This window comes from Hyperoodon ampullatus (assembly GCF_949752795.1).
Source record: "Hyperoodon ampullatus genome assembly, chromosome: 11".
Taxonomy (NCBI): domain Eukaryota; kingdom Metazoa; phylum Chordata; class Mammalia; order Artiodactyla; family Ziphiidae; genus Hyperoodon; species Hyperoodon ampullatus.
Window position 1 is genome coordinate 24,350,929 of NC_136924.1, and position 21,207 is coordinate 24,372,135.

Here is a 21,207-nt window from a genome sequence, read left to right on the forward strand (position 1 = left end):
TCCTTGGAAATTGATAGCCTTATAAGCCATTTTCTGTTTTTTCTTAGAATATTTTAATGGTGGTTTACAATAAAAAATAGACTAGTATATTATGCTGCTATAAGCAATCTAAAATCCTAGGTTTTATATAGTCTATTATTCTGAGTGTTTTCAAACTCTTCACTTTCTTTCCTCTGAAAATACATTAAAGAATTGTATTAATCTAACTTCAAGTTGTGTTTTTTTTTCTTGTATGTTTCAAGAATAGTCCCTTAGAGTTCAAATTGCTTTTTTTTTTTTTTTTGGTCTTTAGCACCTCATGGAGAAAATAACTTATGGAAAATTATTAAGGAAAGGCATTGAGTATTGTTTCATAGTTAAAATTGATATTTTTCTTTATTACCTTGTCATCTGGTGGAAGAAGCTTATGGTTAAACTTGAGAATTTATACAAAGTTCGGATGAACTTATCTCTTTGTAAAGATCAGATGAGAGATACTTGACTTTCAGTATCAGTTATTGTGATATTTGTATTTACATTATATTTACAGTGTGTTTACAGGGGGAAATTCTGGGGCACTTTTAAGGTAAGCTAAGTTTTATTGTTAGTTTTATTTTACTAGTCAGATGCTTCAAGAATTACTTTGATATTAGTGCCAGAAACTACATATTAAAGTGTGTTTCAGATTTTCCTCTTTCAAATGAGGAGTACTTTTATGAAGTAAGAAATTAGGAGTATGATTGCCTTCTCCTATGGTCAAATTATTCCAAATAGAAAAGTATTAGGTTTTCAGTCAGATAGGAGAATAAAGCAGATTCCTTGTAATTTGAGGGTTTGGGGGAGTAGGAAAGCTACCATTGTCTGCATATTAATGTTTTGTTTTATTTTCAGAGCAGCAACATCATTTCAGCATAGATGACCATGCTGCCTGCAATTCAAGTAAGTGGTTTTCTTGGGAAAATATATATTTAAGTTAATGAGATTAATATAATAAGATTACAATAGTTAGAAAAAAACTAAAATTATCACAAAAATTTTCCATTTTACTGGTTTTTTAAGCATCAAATTTAATAACAGGAGTACTATATTTTCACTTTCTAGTTCTGAAAAGACTTTAATATTAAGCTTTCATTTATACTGCATATTTGTAAGAATCAAAAATACCTTAGGATTGGTGGGTTCATCGTATTTGTACTACCCTGGGAAAAGAATTGGAATAGTTTGTGATTTTCTTCTCATTACAATTTAGTATATGTTTGTAGTTAAAAGAGCTTTCAATGAAAACAAATATAAATTCTTAATTTTAGATAATTGTACACGTTTAATGCCTGTAGATAATGTGGCATTAAAGCTTAAAATTTAGAGTGGTTTTTTTTGTTAGTTTTTTGGTGAGGGGAAGCAAGATGGAGGTAATAAGACAAACCAGAATAATCTTACATTTGAATGATTTCCAGAGTTGGTATTTATTCTTAGATCCTTTAAAAGTTTTCTTTCTTTTGACATAAATAGAACATGACTGAATTTTAACTTAAAGATAAAAATCACCTTGAAGGTCTACCTAGGAAGATGTAAGCAGCTGATAAAAAAATTTGCCTTTGAAAGTGAGAATTTTAGAGTCAGTCAGATTTTGTGTCTGATTTTTGTTCTGCCACTCTGCTTGTGAGGTCCTGGCAAGTTATTTTACCTCTCTGAGTCCCCGCTCCCTTGCCTCTGAGGTGAGGATAATAGCGCGTATTTTTCAGGGTAGTTGTGAGGAATCAATGAGATAACATGAGCCAAGTGCCTCCTGGAATGTGTTGTTACATAGTAGGCACTTCAGAACTTTGGTTGTATCATTGGTACAACAAAATTATCCGGATGTAAAGCTGGAGATTATAACTGTGTCGTGAAAGTTTTTTTTTTTAATTAAGAAGGAAGGCTTATCAAGATAGCAGTGTGTGATAGCCTAGAGAAGATAACTTATTTATAAAATGGTTAAGAACAATTCTGAATGGGATGTTGCTTTCTCCCTCCTATGCTGTGCAGCTATATCCTCCTACTCTACTAATAAAGAGTTCTTTTGTACTGTTTTCCTTTGGGGACTTGGGAGTCCATGGCAGTCTCCCAAAAGGTCTTATTCTTCCCCTTTGGGTCCTCTCTAATCCACATTGAGTATGCTCAGAACTCCTTATTTCTCAAAACCATTTTTCATCTGATTACTTCTATTCATTTCTTTTTATCCAAGTCTCAGAAATGTCATCAGTTTCATGTTGATTATATTTTCTCTATTCCTTATAAAGTGCTTTTTAATCATTGCCACATTGACGATGTTTTTCTCATTTCTCTCCTAATGGCCATTAATACTTTCTTAAATTGGTGATATTTTTTCATAGTGTTGTCTTATAGTTCCACGAACCTGTCTCTGACCTAGATTCCACAGATCTGTCCCTATTGATTCTTCTCCAAGAGTACCCTTGACATCCCTCACAAAAGTTTTTGCTTCTCTCCCTGGTGAATGTGAGAACTTCCTCAGATTTTCACCTGTTTGCTAATAAGGCTTCGTTTTTCATAAGTGCCTTGCAGAGAGGAGACACCCAGTAGATAGCTGGTTTCTTATTCGTTTAATCCATGAAGGTCTTCCTTGCCCCTTTTTTATGTCCCTGATTCTGATTAGTAAATAGACTTACAGTCTAAAAATCAATGAACTAGGTAGTTCCTAATCTCTTTTGGGTCACAGACCCTTTCCAGAATCTAACAGAAACTATGAACTCTCTCTCTCTGAGAAAAGGCCCATTTGTACGTAGGCCTAAATTTTTGCCTAAATGTAAGTTAAGTTTATACACTGATTCAAGTTCTTCTGTAGACTGCCTATGGTTAGGAATCTCTGCAATATGACAGCTTTCAGCATGATTGAGAACTGTCTTTATACATGCAGGTTTTGTTATTAACATCTAGCTTTTAACAACATTAATATGCTACTGACTAGCCCAGGTTTTTGTAGTTTTCTGCTTGCAATAATAGGAAAATCCAAGTACTCTTCCCCCTAATGTGGCAAGAACTTAGAATGACTTTTGTTAATTTTAGCTTCTCCATTTTCATACATGATATTTTCAAAACCACCTTCCTAGATAATGTACATCTTTCCTTGACAAACTTTTTTTTTTTTTTTTGCGGTACGTGGGCCTCTCACTGTTGTGACCTCTCCCGTTGTGGAACAGAGGCTCCGGACACGCAGGCTGCGCAGCCCAGCCGCTCTGTGGCATGTGGGATCTTCCCAGACCGGGGCACGAACCCGTGTCCCCTGCATTGGCAGGCGGACTCTCAACCACTGCGCCACCAGGGAAGCCCCCTTGACAAACATTTGCATCTTCTCTGCCTTTTGTCAGCTCAGCCAAATGGTTAAAGGACAAATAACATTCTGTTGACTGTAAAATACCATTTATTGTAAGATGCATCTTGATTTTGATGGTACAAAGAGTCATTTGGTAGTATCTGTTCCTCAAGTATTCAACTAATTTTTTTGACTGCTTATCATGAGGTAGGTCTTATACTGAGTCCTGGGATTACAGAAGCACAACATGCTTATGAAGGGAAGATTTAGATATTATATCTTTGCTGTACTCCCTTTGAAGTAATTCTAAGAGAATTTGGGGAAATAACATCTTGTTTTTTTCCAAAAACTTTATGGGATCCTCATGTATTTAGGAGTTCATTCCCCAGTCTCTACCCTCAGTTTCTGAAATAATGCCCCTCGAATAACAATGTTTCTCTTAGTCTCTTTAGTCTTAGACTAAGACTAAAAGTCTTAGTCTTTTATTAAGTTTTGCTACTCCTGCTTGCCTCTTGTGGTATATATTCATTGTCTTTCTTTGCCTGTGAGATTTTTAAAAAATGTGTTTATTTCTCATCATAGGAGATTGGAAGCAGCTCTTTTTTTCCCCCTCTATGTTTGTCTGGATTAACAATGGTGTTGTTATGGCTTTTGATTTGGTATAGTAACACTTGCCTCAAATAAACCTCAGTAAGTTTAATATATTTCAGGGGGGGAAATTATCTACATTGAAAAATCAAGACAGAACTAGATTCACTTGGTATTACCTATACTTAATGCCTCTTTTTTAAAAAACTTTTTAAAATTTTATTTTAAAGCAATCACAAACTTGCAAAGTGGTTGTTAAGTGTAGAGTAGAGATATTTGTTTGCTGAACCATTTGAGAGTAGGTTGCAAATCTAATGTCCCGTTACCTCTGGTACTTTAGTGCATTTATCGTGTGCAAGGACTCCCTCCTATACAGCCACAATGAAATCATCAGAATCAGGATATTAGCGTTGGTACGGAACTACTATCTAATACTCAGACCACATTCAACTATTTGTCAGTTGTCCCAATAATGTCCAGTTCAGAATCACCTGTTGCGTTTAGTTGTCGTGTCCCTTAGTCTTTATTAGTATTTGCTTTCTTTAATGACCTTGACACTTTTGAGTATTACAGACCAATTATTTTGTAGAATGTCCCTCAATTTAGATTTGCCTGATGTTTTCTCATGACTAGATTCAGGTTATGCATCTTGGCAGGACTATCACAGAGGGATGTTGTGTTGTCTCCTTGTATTCTGTCAGGTGCATATGATTTTGATTCATCCCGTTGTTGATCATGTTCACCTGTGTCACTTGGTTAAGTTGCTGCCTGATGAGTTTCTCTACTGTGAAATTACTCTTTTTTTCTCTTTGTAGTAGGTATTTCTGGGGAAGTACTTTGAAAGTATATGGAAATCTCATTCCTCATCAAAATTCCAGTTTATTGATTTATTTGTATCTATGTGGACTCAGAGTTGTCCATTTTATTCAGTGTGTTATAATTCACTTATGTCATTATTTTGATGCTCAAATTCTTCTTGATTTAGCCAGCAGAAGTCCCTTCAAGCTGACTTCTGTGTCCTTTGCATGTCCCCATCATTCTTTGAGCACTTCTTTGCTTTCTGGTAAAACTTACTCGATTCCAGCACCATAGGGTTCATTCTAGTTTTCTCTCAGTCCATAGTTGTACCTCTTTTCTTTGGCAGTGAGAAACCTGGCTCCCATTGGATATATCCCCGTGTCTGTAACCCATCTCCCTTTGTTGCTGCCACCCCTCCCTGAGCTGATGCCCTTCTCTGCTAGGTTGGGCTCTGACACCCTGCACTGGGATGTTCCCCCGTTGTCCCCAGCGGACACCCTCTTTATCCTGCTCAGGGTCTGATGCTGCACAGGGCCGTTGCCATGCGTGGATGCCCGGTCACCTCACTCAAGCTCTGACCCTCCATTTCAAGCTGCCCTCCTGTGAGGACCCCTTTATCACTTCACTTGGGCTCTGATACCCCTTCCTGAGTTGAGATTTGACACAGTCTTTTCTCTAACTAATCTTATATTAAAAGTATATCTACATGTATTTCAGAATTTTGCAAGTGTTGGTTTGATAGCATGTTTCTGTCAGTTTTTATTCTTAACCAGGGATTGACCAGGTAGTAAACATTTTTAGCTTAGTGAGTCAGTAGGCAGAATCAAAGCTATTATGTAGGTACTTGCATAACTACCATTTTAAAATGTGAAAACCATTCTTAGCTTGTGGGCCATGCAAAATCAAGTGACAGACCAGATTATTTAGAATTTTTTTTTAGATAACCCTGTTATTATGATTTAAAGTTTATAAAATGCCAACTATGCATTCATTCATTTATCCATTATTCAACAAATATTGTTAGGTCCAATGCTAGATTCTACAAAGATGTATCTTTTTTTTTTTTTTTTTTTTTTTTTTTTTTTTTTTTTTTTTTGTGGTATGTGGGCCTCTCACTGTTGTGGCCTTTCCCGTTGCGGAGCACAGGCTCCGGACGCGCAGGCTCAGCGGCCATAGCTCACGGGCCCAGCCGCTCCGCGGCATGTGGGATCCTCCCAGACCGGGGCACGAACCCGCTTCCCCTGCATCGGCAGGCGGACTCTCAACCTCTGCGCCACCAGGGAAGCCCTACAAAGATGTATCTTATAAGGCAGGTATTATTAATTCATTTTACAGCCAAGATGCTGATACTCTGGTCAAGTAACTTGTTAAACTTATGCAGCTAACAAGTGAAAGAAAAAAATTATTTGTTGACTTTCATCCCCTCGGTTTGATGGTAGAATCCATTCATTAATTAGGGATTCACTTACATTTATCACAGAATTGAATACGGAAAGTGTCAAGTATCTAGGCTAATAGTTTGCTTCTAGTTTGATAACTTTCTGTGAGCTGCTGCAGCTCTGTATGTGTGTATATTAAATATGGTCTGTAATTCATTATTTAAATATAAATGTTAGGCATGCTGACTTTTAACAGGGTTGCATCCATTCATTTGGTTGGTGTTTTCTCTAGGTGTGGTTTGGAGAAGACCTGCCTCTAAGTCCACGGAGTCCTCTGACCCCCAGACACGGGCCAGGTTTGGCTGATGTTTGTCAGTATGATGAGTGGATAGCTGTGAGGCACGAAGCTACCCTGTTGCCCATGCAAGAAGATCTGTCAATCTGGTTATCTGGTTTATTAGGTAAGGCTTGCAAAGATGCTCAAAATTGTAATCTCTTATTCAGTAAATGTTTATTGAGAATCTTACTCTTTGTCAAGGAATGATAGTTCCAGAGGCTGGGGAATCCTCTAGTGAAGGAAATATTTGATGTCATTGTTCTCACCAAGCTTACATTCTAGTTGGGAAGATATTCTGATTCACCCTGACCCTCGGGGCTTGAATAGTAAGCAAGTTTGAGGCTTAATGGAAGAGGTCAGTAATAAGAGCTGTGAATAATCAACATTTTAATTGTTAATGTTAAAAAAATTTTTAAGTGTATAGGTCTAATTTGGGGGTCTGTATTTTTTTGATTTTTTTTTCTCCTTAAACTTGTGTAAGGCATGAGATTCTGGATGCAATATCTGTTGTAGTTAAAATGATTCCTGTTTCTGAGACTTCGAGGGGCAGAGGTATATGAAACCTAGGAGGAAATGTCGGCTTGGAGAATGCACGGCATCATATTTCTTTACTCAGTTAGAGGACATGAGTGCTCTGAACTCTCTCCCTAGAAAAAATTCTCTTTTAAATAACAGAATTTCATGTAGCATTGTAAGGTTTTCGTGAAAAGGAATATATATGTATAAAGCTCATCTATGGTCTTTGAAGAGAATTAAAAACACACTAAACACTCACTCTTATATCAGTTTGAAGATTTGGATAATTTCTTTAAAGTTTATTATGTAATAATGCTTCCAAATAAGGGATTTTAGAGGTGAAAAGTTGATATTTTCTGAGTGCTTGTTACATTGTTATCTGTAATTTTTAAATTGCAACAAAGACCATCTTACTTATAGAGAATCTTTCTTGTGCAAGCAGTTGTAATGTGCAGTGAATCAAAACTTAACCTTAATAGTGGATCTTGAAATATAAAACACTTTGGTGTTTTTAAATGAAATAAAGTAGATGTCATTTATTTTTTCTGTGCTTCTACACCACAGATATTTTTGTTTCAGTTGACTTTCTCTTAATTTGATATTATCTGCTGTTTTAACTGTACCTTCTAAGAGTGAATGCTCGGTGTCTGATCTAATATTTGTCTAGTGTTTCAGCTATAATCCGATTACATTTAATTAAACTTTAACCATATTGTTTGAATTTACTGTTTCTAGAAGGCTCTTAGCTTTGAAATATGTTTTTAGGTATTGAAGTTAAGGCAGAAAGGTTATTGGAAGAACTTGATAATGGAGTACTGTTATGCCAACTGATTGATGTTCTTCAAAACACGGTGAAAACATGCAACTCTGAAGAACCAGTGGTAAGAAAATGTTTGACAGTAGTGATTTAATACCTTGGTACATATTGATTTGCTTATGTACATTTCTTATCATCTCTACAAGGTTGTAAACTTCCAACGCAACTATATGTAAAATCTTGGGATAATTTACTTAATCTTTTTGAGCATCTGAAAAAATATTCTCACTTGTAAAATGGAGATATTAACATTTACCTTGTAGGATATATTTTTGAGGATTCAGCAGCATTAAATGAGATAATATATAGATAGTGGTTCGCTTATATAGATAATGCCTGGTGCATAGTAAATATCTAAATAGCTAGTTCTTCTTGAGAACAATAATAGTACCTTCCTTATAGGATTCCTGTGAGAGTTAAATGAAAAAAGAAAAAAGAGGTTGTGATGGTTCCTGGCACACAGTTAAGAGCTATTATCATCATCTTTTTATTCTTTATATATTGTCTTCATGGTAAATTCATAAATATTGGTTGAATGAATAATACTATTTTTAGACACTTTTCTACCGTTGACCCTGAAGTTGGGATTTGAGGTAGATAAGATTTCCTCTCTTTTCATCAAATATGGGTATTTTCACTCATGGGATCTGGTGTCTGTGAGTGTGTATTCTAGATATTAACATAGTGCTGGTGGAAATATAAAGTAGTACAATCTTTCTTGGGGGACAATGGGTAACATATCACATTGAAAATAAAGCACATCCTTTGATACGTAACATAATTCTAATTCCAGGAATTTATTCTAAGAAAATAACCACAAATTCACAAAAACAACTATGCAAAAAAAATTAAGAACAATCTAAATGCTCATCAGTAGAGAAGTTGTTTAAAATTAATTATGGTACCTAAACAGAGTAGAATATTATTTATTCATTAGAAATGACTATTTTAATTTTTTTTTACCCCAAAAGATGCCTGCAACCTATCATTAAGTGTGCATGCACACATACACAAATCAGATTGCAGAATAGCCTGTTTATGTAGCATTCTGTAGGTACAGATATACTTGTGTATGGAGATGTCTTACTGAAATGTGGATGAGAAGATTTCAGTTGATACTAACCATCTTTGTATTTGGCTGTGTTGATTTTTTTTCCTATATACAACTAGAAAAACTCACAAGGTTATTGTAATCCTAGAAAATAATAGCAACATAAGGAACTGGTAATAGTGTGGTTCTCTCCAGGGAGAGAAAGGAACTGAGGGGTAGTGGTAGGAGAAAGACTTATACTCTACTGTGCCCATTGCATTTTAAAAAATCATATGTGTGAATTTCTTATTCAAGTAAAAATTTGAAACAAAACTAAAAACCCCTCAGCCGGGCTTCCCTGGTGGTGCAGTGGTTAAGAATGTGCCTGCCATTGCAGGGGACGCAGGTTTGAGCCCTGGTCCGGGAAGATCCCCCATGCCACAGAGCAACTAAGCCTGTGTGCCACAACTACTGAGCCTGCGCTCTAGAGCCCGCAAGCCACAACTACTGAGCCCACGTGCCACAAGTACTGAAGCCTGCACGCCTAGAGCCCGTGCTCCACAACAAGAGAAGCCACTGCAATGAGAAGCCCGCGCACCACAACGAAGAGTAGCCCCCGCTGGCCACAACTAGAGAAAGCCCATGCACAGCAATGAAGACCCAATGCAGCCAAAAAAAAAGAGATGAATAATTTCTAAAAAAAAAAACAAACAAACCCTCAGCCTCAGCAGGATTATCTGAATACTTTTGGTCCAGGAAATAAAAAATTAGGATTCTTTAAAACTTAGCTTGTCAATTTTCAAAGAACTTTAATTAAGAATGGGCTACTACTTCCTTGTTTGAAAGTCTCCTCAAGAAACTCAGAACCATATTTATGAATCTGCAAATAAGGAAGTTAGCAAAATTGAGACTGTGTAAACCTTTAACATAGCAATAATTTTGTGTTTGTATTGAACTGTGTTTGGAGAGATATACTATAAAGATGTGCTTTGGAATTATTAGACTGTCATTTTTTATCTTAACTAAGACTCTCATGTCATTTTAAAAAGAAAAGTTAGAGTTGTGTGATCTTACTGCTAATTTTGACCTGACTGTTTTCCTAGGAATCATTTTCTAGAATATGCTTAATGAAAAGCAAAATAAAATGATTTTTGAAGATGCCTTTTTCCTCTAGTGCTATGCACTTTTTAGTTACATTCAATGCACTGAACATTTATTTAGTAATATTAAAATGGATATTTAATGAAAATATCCTTGATGCATGTTTGAAATTATTCTTTTGTCTTTTCCAGAATTTTCCATTGAGAAAAGTGCCCTGTAAGAAGGATGCTGCATCAGGTTCGTTCTTTGCTAGAGACAATACTGCGAACTTCCTTCACTGGTGCAGGCACATCGGGGTTGATGAGACTTACCTCTTTGAATCTGAAGGTTTAGGTAAGTGTTGTTGTTGTGTTTAATGTTTATTAGGATATTTTTGTATGCCTCACTTCTAATTTTTCTTTCCAAATAAGGACTCAAATGCCACATCTCATTTTACTAAAAACATTTATACTCTAAATATATGTAAACAATTGGAGAATCAGATTCCAGATCAATGTATGATAAAAGCTTTTCATTTATGTTTTAGATCCTATATATCTAGAATGGCCTGGACATATTTTACTTCCTAAATGAGTTGGCTATGGGAAGGTTCTGGACTGATGCTTAACTAATTAATGTTTTCATCAAGAATTACTCTATCAAGTCTAAATTACTAGTAATTTCTCTTTAACTAGATAATTACAGAAATAACAGAAGGCCAAATGATGTATGTTCATGGTGTTTAGATTTACCTCGTAAACAGTAGCTGCCAATTTGGTTATCTAAATGGGCTAATGCTTTTTAAAAGTCATGCTCTATTGAAGAATTATTGATGTATTTTCTCATTTCATTTAAGTCAACAGAAACATCTGTGCAGTGACCAAAGTGAAAGCTATCTAAGTTTTAGACTATATATTTCCTCAAAGTATTTATGTGTGTGTGTGCGTGTGCATGCACATGCACACACACACACAGAGAATTTATAATGTTTTGATAAGAGCAGTAGCATACCAAGGGCAGGGGTCATGGGAATAGTATTCGGCCCTGGTAGAGAGAAGTATTTTGTCACTGACATTGCTTAGATTTGCTGGTTCATGGTGATAATAAAAAGCAAACCAACTTTTTAGTTGGTTTCATTATTGTTTTAAGTTATTAATATTGTAAATATTTCTATTGACCATGCACACCCTGTTGCCTGCAGACAGGTAGCTGTTCCCCACTGTTACCTGTTTAGTATGCCTCTGAATATTCTTATCCAGTGTAGAATTAAAACTAATGGATTGCTCTTTTACCCCCCAGTTTGCACCCTGCTTTAATCCAGGTGTGCTGATCATTAAGAATATTAGGTTTCTTTTTATTCATAGCATTTAGAAAAATTGAGGTATGTTCACATAACATAAAATTTATCATTTCAAAATGTAGATTTCAGTGGTTTTTAGTATACTCACGATTTGTGCAGATATCACCACTTATTAATTCCAGAACATTTCCATCACTCCAAAAAGAAAACCCATACCTGTTAGCAGTTGGACCCAGTTACTCCCTATCTCCATCCTCTGGCAACCACCAGTCTACTTTCTTTCTCTATAGATTTGCATACTTTGGACTTTTCATATAAATAAAATCATGCAATATGTAGCTTTTGTGTCTGGCTATTTTCAGTTAGCATTATGGGTCATTTATGTTGTAGCATCTAACAGTACTTCATTCCTTTTTATGGCTGAACGATATTTCGTTGTATGGATATACCACATTTTTTAAATCTACTATCAGCTGATGGACACTTTGATTGTTTCTATTTTGGGGTTATTATTAATAATGCTGCTATGAACATTTGTATGCAAGTTTTTGAGTGAACATATGTTTTAAATTCAGGGATATACCTAGGAGTGGAATTATTGGGTCATATGGTAATTCTGTGTTTATCTGTTTGAGGAACTACCAAACTGTTTTCACAGTGGCCACACCATTTTACATTCCCACTAGCAATGCGCAAAGGTTCCAATTTCTTCACATAGTTGTCAACACTTGTTATTATTTTTTAAAATTACAGCTGACCCTTGAACAATCCAGGAGCTAGGGGTAGCGGTCCCCTAACCCTGCAGTCAAAAATCTGGATATAACTTTACAGTCAGCCCTTTGTATCCATGGTTCTGAATCCACAGATTCAACCAACCACAGATCTTATAGTACTGTAGTATGTATTTATTGAAAAAAATCCATGTGTAAGTGGACCCACACAGTTCAAACCATGTTGTTCAAGGGTCAACTGTATAACCATCCTAGTGGGTGTGAAGTGGTATCTCATTGTGGTTTTGATTTGCATTTCCCTAATGACTAATGATGTTGAGCATCTTTACATGGGCTTATTGGCCATTTGTATATCTTCTTTACAGAAATGTCCATTCAAATCTGCTCATTTTTGGGGGAGTCAATTGTCTTTTTTTTGTAGACTTGTAAGAGTTCTTTCTTTATTCTGGATATTAGGCCCTTATTAGATATATGATTTGCAAATATGTTCTTCTGGTCTTTGGGTTGCCTTTTCACTTTCTTGATAGTGTCCTTTGATGCATAAAAGTTTTTAATTTTGATGAAGTTCAGTTTATCTTTTCTTTGATTGCTTGTGCTTTTGGTGTCATATCTAAAAAACCATTGCCTAATCCAAGATCACACAGATTTTCACCTATTTTTCCTTCTAGGATTTTTATAGGTTTAGCTTTTACATTTTGGTCTTTAATGCATTTTGAGTTATTTTTTGTATACGGTGTGAAGGAGCCTAAATTCATTCTTTTGCATGTAGATATCCAGTTGTCTTAGCACCATTTGTTGAAAAGACTGTTTTTTCCCCTTTGAGTTGTCTTGGCACCCTTGTTGAAAATCAACTGGACATAAACATATGAGTTTATTTCTGGACACTTTCATTCCACTGCTCTGTATGTCTATCCTTAAGCCAGTAAACACTGTCCTGATTACTGTAGTTTTCAAATTGGGTAGTATGAGTCTTCCAACTTTGTGCATTTTAAAAGTTGTTTTGGCTATTCTATATTTCTTACAGTTCTTTATGAATTTTATCATCAGCTTGTCCATTTCTGGAAAAAAAAAAAGGCTTTTGGAATTTTGATAGGGATTGCACTGAATCTGTAGGTCAGTTTGGAGAGTATTACAATAACAATATATGTCTTCCAATCCATGAACATAGGATGTCTTTCAATTTATTTATATCTTATTTAATTTCTTTCAACAATATTTTATAGTTTTCAGTGTACAAGTCTTACAATTCTTTTGTTAAATTTATTCCTAAGTACTTTATTCTTCTTGAAGCTATTGTGAATGTAATCATTTCCTTAATTACATTTCAGATTGTTTATTGCTAATATATAAAGTGCAATGACTTTTGTATATTGATCTCATATCCTGCAACTTTGCTGAACTTGCTTATTAGCTCTATTAGTTTTTTTGTAGATTCTTTAGGGTTTTCTAAACAAAGGACCATATCACCTGTAAATATAGTTTTCCTTCTTCCTTTCCAATCTAGATGGCTTTTATTTATTTTTCTTGCCCAAATGCCCTGGCTAGAACCTCAAGTACAATGTTGAATAGAAGTGGTAAGAGTGGACATCCTTCTTTTCCCTGGTCTTAGCCTCGAGGAAGACATTCAGTCTTTCACCATTAATAATGATGTTAGCTATGGGTTTTCCAGAGATGTCTATTTTCATATTTATAAAGTTCTGTTTCTAGTTTGTTGAGTCTTTTTTTTGTCATGAAAGGGTGTTTGATTGTCAAAAGCATTTTCTGTGTCTACTGAGATAATTGTATATTTCTTTTCCTTTATTTTATCAATATGGTGAATTATATTGATTGATTTTCATACGTTGAACCAACCTTGCATCTCTGGGATAAATCTCACTTGCTGCTGGATTCAGTTTGCCAGTATTTCATTGAGAATTTTTTACATCTGTGTTCATAAAGGATATTTATCTTTAGTTTTCTTGTGATGTCTTTTTCTGACTTTGATATCAGGGTAATATAGGCCTCATAGAATGAGTAGAGAAGTGCTCTCTCCTCTTCTATTTTTGGAAGAGCTGAAGAAGGCTGTTAACACATAGTCCTGTGCTAAAGATAGTTTAGAATAAAATTGAAGTGATACGTTTCTTCAATAATATCTCCTGTTAAGAGATCTGAAATATTAATAATTTAATGTTACTAAGCTCTTAGTTTTTTAGACTTAAAATACTACACAGGTAAGCATCCATGGTAAATTTTAATCTTCTTGTTAACTATTTTCTTTTTAATTTCGGGAAGATGATAATATGTAGAAAAAGTAAAAGTCTTTTCTAAGTTTCCAAATAAGTAACACTACTGTCTTTTCTTTTACTTTACTTCTTTCATGCCATAAATATATTTGCCTATTTAATTTGCCCCCTAAAATATGTGGTCTTATTTTTCACAGTTTTGCACAAAGATCCAAGACAGGTGTATCTTTGTCTTCTTGAAATTGGTCGAATTGTGTCAAGGTATGTATTCCACAATATTTCAGAATTTCAATGTCATAAACATTTTTTAAGCTGCTTTATTTTATCTAGAACACTATTTTCTATAAATGAAAATAATTTTTGATTGGAATAAAGGTAACTTAATTTACTATTTTTTCTTTCTTTTTGTTTCTTTATTAACTTTGTTCTGTTCACGTGAGCCATGTCATGTGTCAACATCTGCTTGCTCATGTAGCTTGCCTTCATTTAGTATTAAACTGTACAAGTGGGTACTTACATTTTTCAGATCAAAAGTAGAGTAAGAGCATGCAATCTTTAAGCAGTTCAAGGCGAGGCAAGTCCTTTGGACACAAAGAGGGTCTGACCAGAAGGCTGAAACCTGGTATCCTCCATACCTAGCTCGACCCCATCTTCACTCATGAGATGACTTGGTTTTTGTTTTTTGTTCTTTTTAACAAGCTGATTTTTAAAGGTACGTTTAGGATCCCTGATTGAATATTGGGAGCATCCAGTAACCCAAATATATATATGCTATGATGTAAAGATGATAATCTGAATTTTTGGCAATCTGTGGGACATTATAAAGCATTTCCAGATGTCCCAGTGAAACAACTGGTAGAAGAGAGTCATACAGACTCTATTTCAAAATAAAAGATAAACTATTGTGATATACATGGAAGTACTTGGCTCAGACTTCACTTGTTTGATGAGATCTCATGATTGGTTTTCAGCTATGGGGTTGAGCCACCAGTATTAGTAAAATTTGAGAAAGAAATTGAGCTAGAAGAGACCTTACTTAATACTTCTGGGCCTGAAGATTCCATCAGCATTCCAAAATCATGCTGTCAGCATGAAGAGCTGCACGAAGCTGTAAGTAATTGCACACTTTGTTTCAACTATGATGTGTCAGAATCTCATAGTTCGTCAGAAGTGTTCCTCTTTCATTTTTATTGTACTTGAAGAGGGAAAAAAAAAGTAGCATGAATGAAAGTATTTACTGCAGTATTATTTATAAGGCTGAAAAATTGGAAGCAATGTAAATACTCTCAAATTGGGCAATGGCTAGGTAAATTAGGAGTTACTATTTTAGCAGAATAATCATTTTTTGTAATCATTATGAAGACTATATAGCAACAAGAAAAATGTTTATTTTGTGAAAAGTATGTATCAGAACAAGAAGAATGAAAATAATTGATATTAGGGTAGTACCTTTACAGATGATTTTAATTTCTTTAGGTATTTCCTTTAATGTTAAAATGTTAATTACACAATAGCTAAAACCAGAAGAGAACACTTTTTATTCACAGCACTTACTCCTTTTAGGCTCACCAACTTATTTAGATTGTGGGTTAGTGCTGATTTGTACTGCTGAATATAAGTGGTATTTGGATATTTTAAACAAAGAAAATAAGTGACCTTTCATGCCTGCAAGCTTGTTACGAAAACTAAAAGGAACACATTTCTTTAAATATATATGTGCTATATGAATATATTCAGAATCCACCTATACATATGTGACCTGCTGAGATCTTATGGTCGTGTTTCAAATTAAGGAACAATTATCTGATTCATTATTTTGAGTGCTGTTAAGAAATATACAACTGCAATTCTGTGTACCTAAGAAACCTTAATGGATAGAAAATAATGACTGAAATAATTACCTCCTTTCAAATTACTTTGTTATCTAACTTGTAAATGGTTCAAATAAATGTAAATTCTTTACCCAAGTTCAGAATGTTTTTTAGCTATCTTATGCATGTGGTATGTATGTGTGTGTATGCATGTGTGTACATATGTGCTCATATAACCAGACTGTGAACAAGATAAACTTCATTGAATGGCTTATGAAAATCAGTTCCGTTTATGATCATGTTATTTTGTTAAATGAATGATGTAGGGAGATAAATCAGGATCCTTCTGATCAGGCCTGGGTGAATCCACATGTGTCCATTTTGTGTAGATAATTAAGACACTCATAAATTTCTGTTAGTGCTCAGGTAAATTGGGTATATCTGAAGAGACTTTCTTTAACATCATGCCTAAGTGCAATTAAGTGAATTTGTTTAGATATACTCTGTGTGACAAGTAGTTGAGAAAAATATACATGGCCTTGCTTTTTCAAAAATATAATTTTAGGAAAACAAAATGGTTTCCATAGTGGCTGATATGTGACTTTTTTTTTCAAATCAAACATATCTCAGCAAATATTTTCATTTAATCAATTTATATTAATTTCCATGTTTTAAATAATTTCTGAATTTTAATTTTTATTCCAGTTTTTACCATTTTTAAGATATTTACTGCAGTTAAAAATTCTGTAAGCCCCTTGAGGAGTAGAGGTAGGTTTTTCTCCTCAGTTCTCATCTCCTTAGCAGACTATTGAAACAAAGTGAGTGCTTTTAGAAAAATGCCTCTTGAGTTGAAATTTTTAGAATTTACCTAGTCTTGGGTGAATATTGGATTGGCCAAAAAGTTCGCTTGGGTTTTTCGTAAGATGTTACGGAAAAACCTGAATGAACTTTTTGCCCAGCCCAATAGCTATAAATGCATCTCTGCCTATTTTAACAGTAACTTTGGAACAAATCTGGATATTCCCCCATACATACAGTATTACTTTCACATGGTGTTAAGGGACAAGTGAAAATTCCTGGTTAAACTTTATCTAACTGGTCCATCTTTGATTTGACAGATATATTAATCCAAGTCTTAAAACAATTCAAGCTTAGTAACGAACTGTTTCCTATGACTGAATGAATGTGTTTTGAATTGACTTCACTGTGTACACATTCACAGACCTCCTCCGGTGATCAGTGAGTACACGACGAGCCTGATTGCACTTGGGCAGAGAGAGAGAGAGAGACTCCAGACTTCCTCACTGTTAGGTTTTATTAGATTAGCTAATGTCTAGTCTCAATATATGACAACAAGTAAAAGAGAAGAGATAATAAATAGTTGAACTGTCTTTAAATTTTTATCTTTGATTTTCCCAACTATCAAATAACCTTGCATTTTAACATTAAACAAAATAGTATTTGTCACAAGCACTAAATCTTGTTTATTTTTAATCTTAGGTTAAACACATTGCTGAAGACCCTCCTTGTAGTTGTTCTCATCGATTTTCTATTGAGTACTTATCTGAAGGACGGTATCGACTAGGAGATAAAATACTTTTTATAAGAGTAAGTCCACCGTTTACATCCTGTTTAATCTTGTTTTGAAATTGAATTTATTGCTTGACCAACCTTCGTTTGTTCCCCTTTTACTTTTTAAAAAATTGGAATAGAGGATGTTATTAATGGAAGAATTTCACTGTATAGGAGGAAATATATGGAATATTTTCAAGAGTGTGTAATGTGTTTAGGTAAACACGCTTAACATAGCAAACAACTAATTAAGCTAAGACTATTTGGACATTGAATATAATTGGGGGAAAAAAATCTTTGAATACCTCAGGTAACTTATTCCATTTTTTAGATTTCCTAAAGAGGAATAATTTTCTATCATCATAAGAAGAAAAAAGCAAACCCAGAACATCTAATAAGATTAAATGTCAGTAAGAAGAAAAAGAAATAGAAACATTGCAGTTGATAATAATATAGACTTTGGGTCTTAAGTATGAAGCCTTTTTTTCACTGGCACAGCATCAGCATCTATAATAATATGCTAATATACATGCTTATTTTCTTCCTTTGTCCCATCTGCAATCTGCAATTGATTAATTGTCCCCTTTGCTGATAAGGAGATTGAAGTTTACCTGTTCATGATTCTGTCCACTTATAGATACAAGAGCTGTTTTATTCCCAATTTAGGAATGTAATATAAAAGTATATAAAAAATATAATTTTACCAGGCTTCCCTGGTGGCGCGGTGGTTGAGAGTCCGCCTGCCGATGTAGGGGACACGGGTTCGTGTCCCGGTCTGGGAGGATCCCACATGCTGCAGAGCAGCTGGGCCCGTGAGCCATGGCCGCTGAGCCTGCGCGTCTGGAGCCTGTGCTCTGCAACGGGAGAGGCCACAGCAGTGAGAGGGCCACGTACCGCAAAAAAAAAAAAAAAAAAAAAAAAAAAAATATATATATATATATACATATAATTTTACCACCTATATTTTCTTTTATTTCATATATTATCATTAGTTCCCCATACCCTGTTCAACTCATACAGAAACAGGTATATGCATTTTGTCTTTTAATTAGCTTTCTTTTTTTAAGCAGTATGATATAGTGATAGTGCACAGAGCATGGGATTTAGAGTTAAAATTTGCAGAGCAGTCACATACAACTGTGCAGATTTGTCTGCTGAATGAATAGGGGCCTGAGTCCGTCCAGCTTGGGCTGCGCTGGCAGACCCAGGATATATCTTGTCAACACAAAAACACCTTTTGGGTTGGGCAGCCTGGTGCATTTGAGGCCAGGCCAAGCTGTGTGGTTTGGGACAGTTTCCTTAATCTCTCAGAGCCATAATTTTCTCATCTGCAAAGAAGAACTAGTAATAAATTATATCAAAGTTTTTGAAAGATTAAATTGATATGATACATATGAAAGTAATTTGTTAAATTCTAACATACAAGTTTTGGTAGTTTTTATGTTTCTTCCGTAATTATGTTTTTGTTTAGTCTGAGACTTCGTTTCTCTCCTCCCCTCCTTTACTCTCCCTTTTCCTTTCTTCCTTCAATATTCAGTCCTTGCAGTTTTGCGTATTAGTAATTTGGATTTTTAGGATGTGTAAATATCTTCCTTACAAACTGGAGGATTCTCTGTTGTTAGTTGCATGATTCAATATGAATTAAATTTGTTACTTTAGTAATACAAGAAAGAGACTGGCAATTTATAGTGAAGCTGTTGGCAAATACACTGAATTTCATAGTCACAGACATCACAGACTATGACTGCTAATGAACCGTAACTGCACCTTACAATTTTACAGCTTTATTTTTTACTTTCTTTTGGGGGAAAGATGCTTCATGGAAAACATGTCATGGTCCGTGTCGGTGGAGGCTGGGATACTCTTCAAGGATTTTTGCTTAAATATGACCCCTGTCGAATATTACAGTTTGCTACACTAGAACAGAAAATTCTAGCATTTCAAAAAGGAGTTTCTAATGAAAGTGTGCCTGATTCGTCCACCAGAACACCTCAGCCTCCTGAAATGAATCCTTTGTCAGCAGTTAGCATGTTTCAGAAACAAAATTCAAAACCTGGCACACCAGTTGGTATTCCAAGGAGCAAAGAGAAGCAGGTACGTCTGCCAGGTGTGTTGCCACCAGCATCTTCCCTGAAAGGAGGCAATCTGGCCTGTGGGTCAGTCCATTCTAAATTTCCAAATTCTCCAGCAGTGTCCTCTCATCTCAAACTCACATCTTCAAAGGGCGTAACAAAGAAACCTCAGTCTCCTTCAAATGATGCATCATCTTCATCTGCTTCTTTAAATCCAGTAGGTAAAAGCACTTTTTCACCAGCTTTATTAAGAACTGCGCCTTGTGTATCTGAGTCGTTGAGAAAATGTATCTCATCACCCAGTACTCCTAAGGCCAAGCTTATTCCAGCCCAGAAGTTAAGAGATGTGCCTGAGTCTACACTTTTGCCAAATAAGTGTTCTGGAAAAATTGAACCAAAACATTTGAAACACCATCATGTGTCTTCCAGGGATTATGCAGTCTCTCACTCAGCTGCACATTTAAATTCATCATCAAAGTGTCCAAAGCCACCTAAGGCAAATCTGCATGGGAGGCCTAACCCTTCTCCTTCTTTCCAGTCTCCTGCAAAAGTGACAACATCCAGTTCTAAAATGATAACCACGGGTCTGAGAACACAGTCTCAGCCACGTGTTGGAGCTCCGCAAGCAGGGGCAATGCCAGCACAGAAACTTAAGTCAGCCTTGAATTTAAACCAGCCACTTTCTGTATCCTCAGTTGCTCCTGCAAGAGCTGCAGAGAAGTCAAAAGATAATATGGTTTCAGTTGCCAAAAAGCAGCCTCAGAATAAAAGCACATCCCAGAAGACAGGACCCAGCTCCTCTAGGTCCCCGGGCCGTACCCCGCTGTCCATTGTGAGTCTTCCCCAGTCTTCTGCCAAAGCACAACCTGAACCAAAGTCAGCACAGACTGCCACCAAGAACCAGTGCTTAGCCAAAGGTCCTCCCAAAAGTGGCAAAGCCCCGGCTGCAACCAGGAAGCCACCCTCCTCTGGCAAGGAGGCAGTTAGTGGAGATAAAAAACCTTCTGCAAAGAAGAAGGAAGACGATGATCATTATTTTGTTATGACTGGAAGTAAGAAACCTAGAAAATAAACATAATGTGTCATTCTAGGAGAACAGAGGAAGGAAAGAGAGTGAATGTGTTAGCTGCACACCTTAAAAGTTTCTTCTATTTGTGTTTATCCAAATAGGTTCAGACATTAAGTACAATAAGATGGGGGTAGAGGTTGGGGCGAGGAGGGGACTCATCAGAATTCACACACCTGAATTCACCAGAAAGTACCCTTTTAAGGTGAACAGTGGTAAAATCACCGGGAGACTCTTATTAGTTATAGACATTTATATGATTTTCAGTCCATGACATCTTTGTTAATGTCTGCCCATTAATGGAAATGTAAAGTCAAATAACACTACTAGGTTTATAACTATAGTTACTGTATTTTGAATATGTGTTAAATATGGAGGTTATTACCTGCTAATAGAAACAGAGGTGCTCTTAATATAAGTTATTGCATTTTAGTTTAAAAGCAACGGTTTGGCACTTGTCTTACAAAAGACATCTTGTTTTGTTCCCTGATCAGGATTGCCTGATGGAACAATACTAAGTACCAATGGCTGCTGCTGATTAGCTTACTGTTACTCTGGGTTTGGTAGAATTGCTATTATTTAAAATTTTTTTAAGCTTT

General features: G+C 35.5%; 1 protein-coding gene across 1 annotated transcript; it reads left to right on the forward strand.

Annotated features, from left to right (window-relative positions):
- Positions 1 to 894: 894 nt before the first annotated feature.
- GAS2L3 (growth arrest specific 2 like 3) lies at positions 895 to 20,614 on the forward strand (the record flags this gene model as incomplete). The annotated part of the gene is made up of 8 exons (XM_079714310.1): positions 895 to 918; positions 6,347 to 6,515; positions 7,673 to 7,788; positions 10,047 to 10,188; positions 14,285 to 14,348; positions 15,059 to 15,197; positions 17,399 to 17,506; positions 19,283 to 20,614. The coding sequence occupies 8 exons, from the start codon at positions 895 to 897 to the stop codon at positions 20,612 to 20,614; spliced, it is 2,094 nt and encodes a 697-aa protein (XP_079570436.1).
- Positions 20,615 to 21,207: the final 593 nt, after the last annotated feature.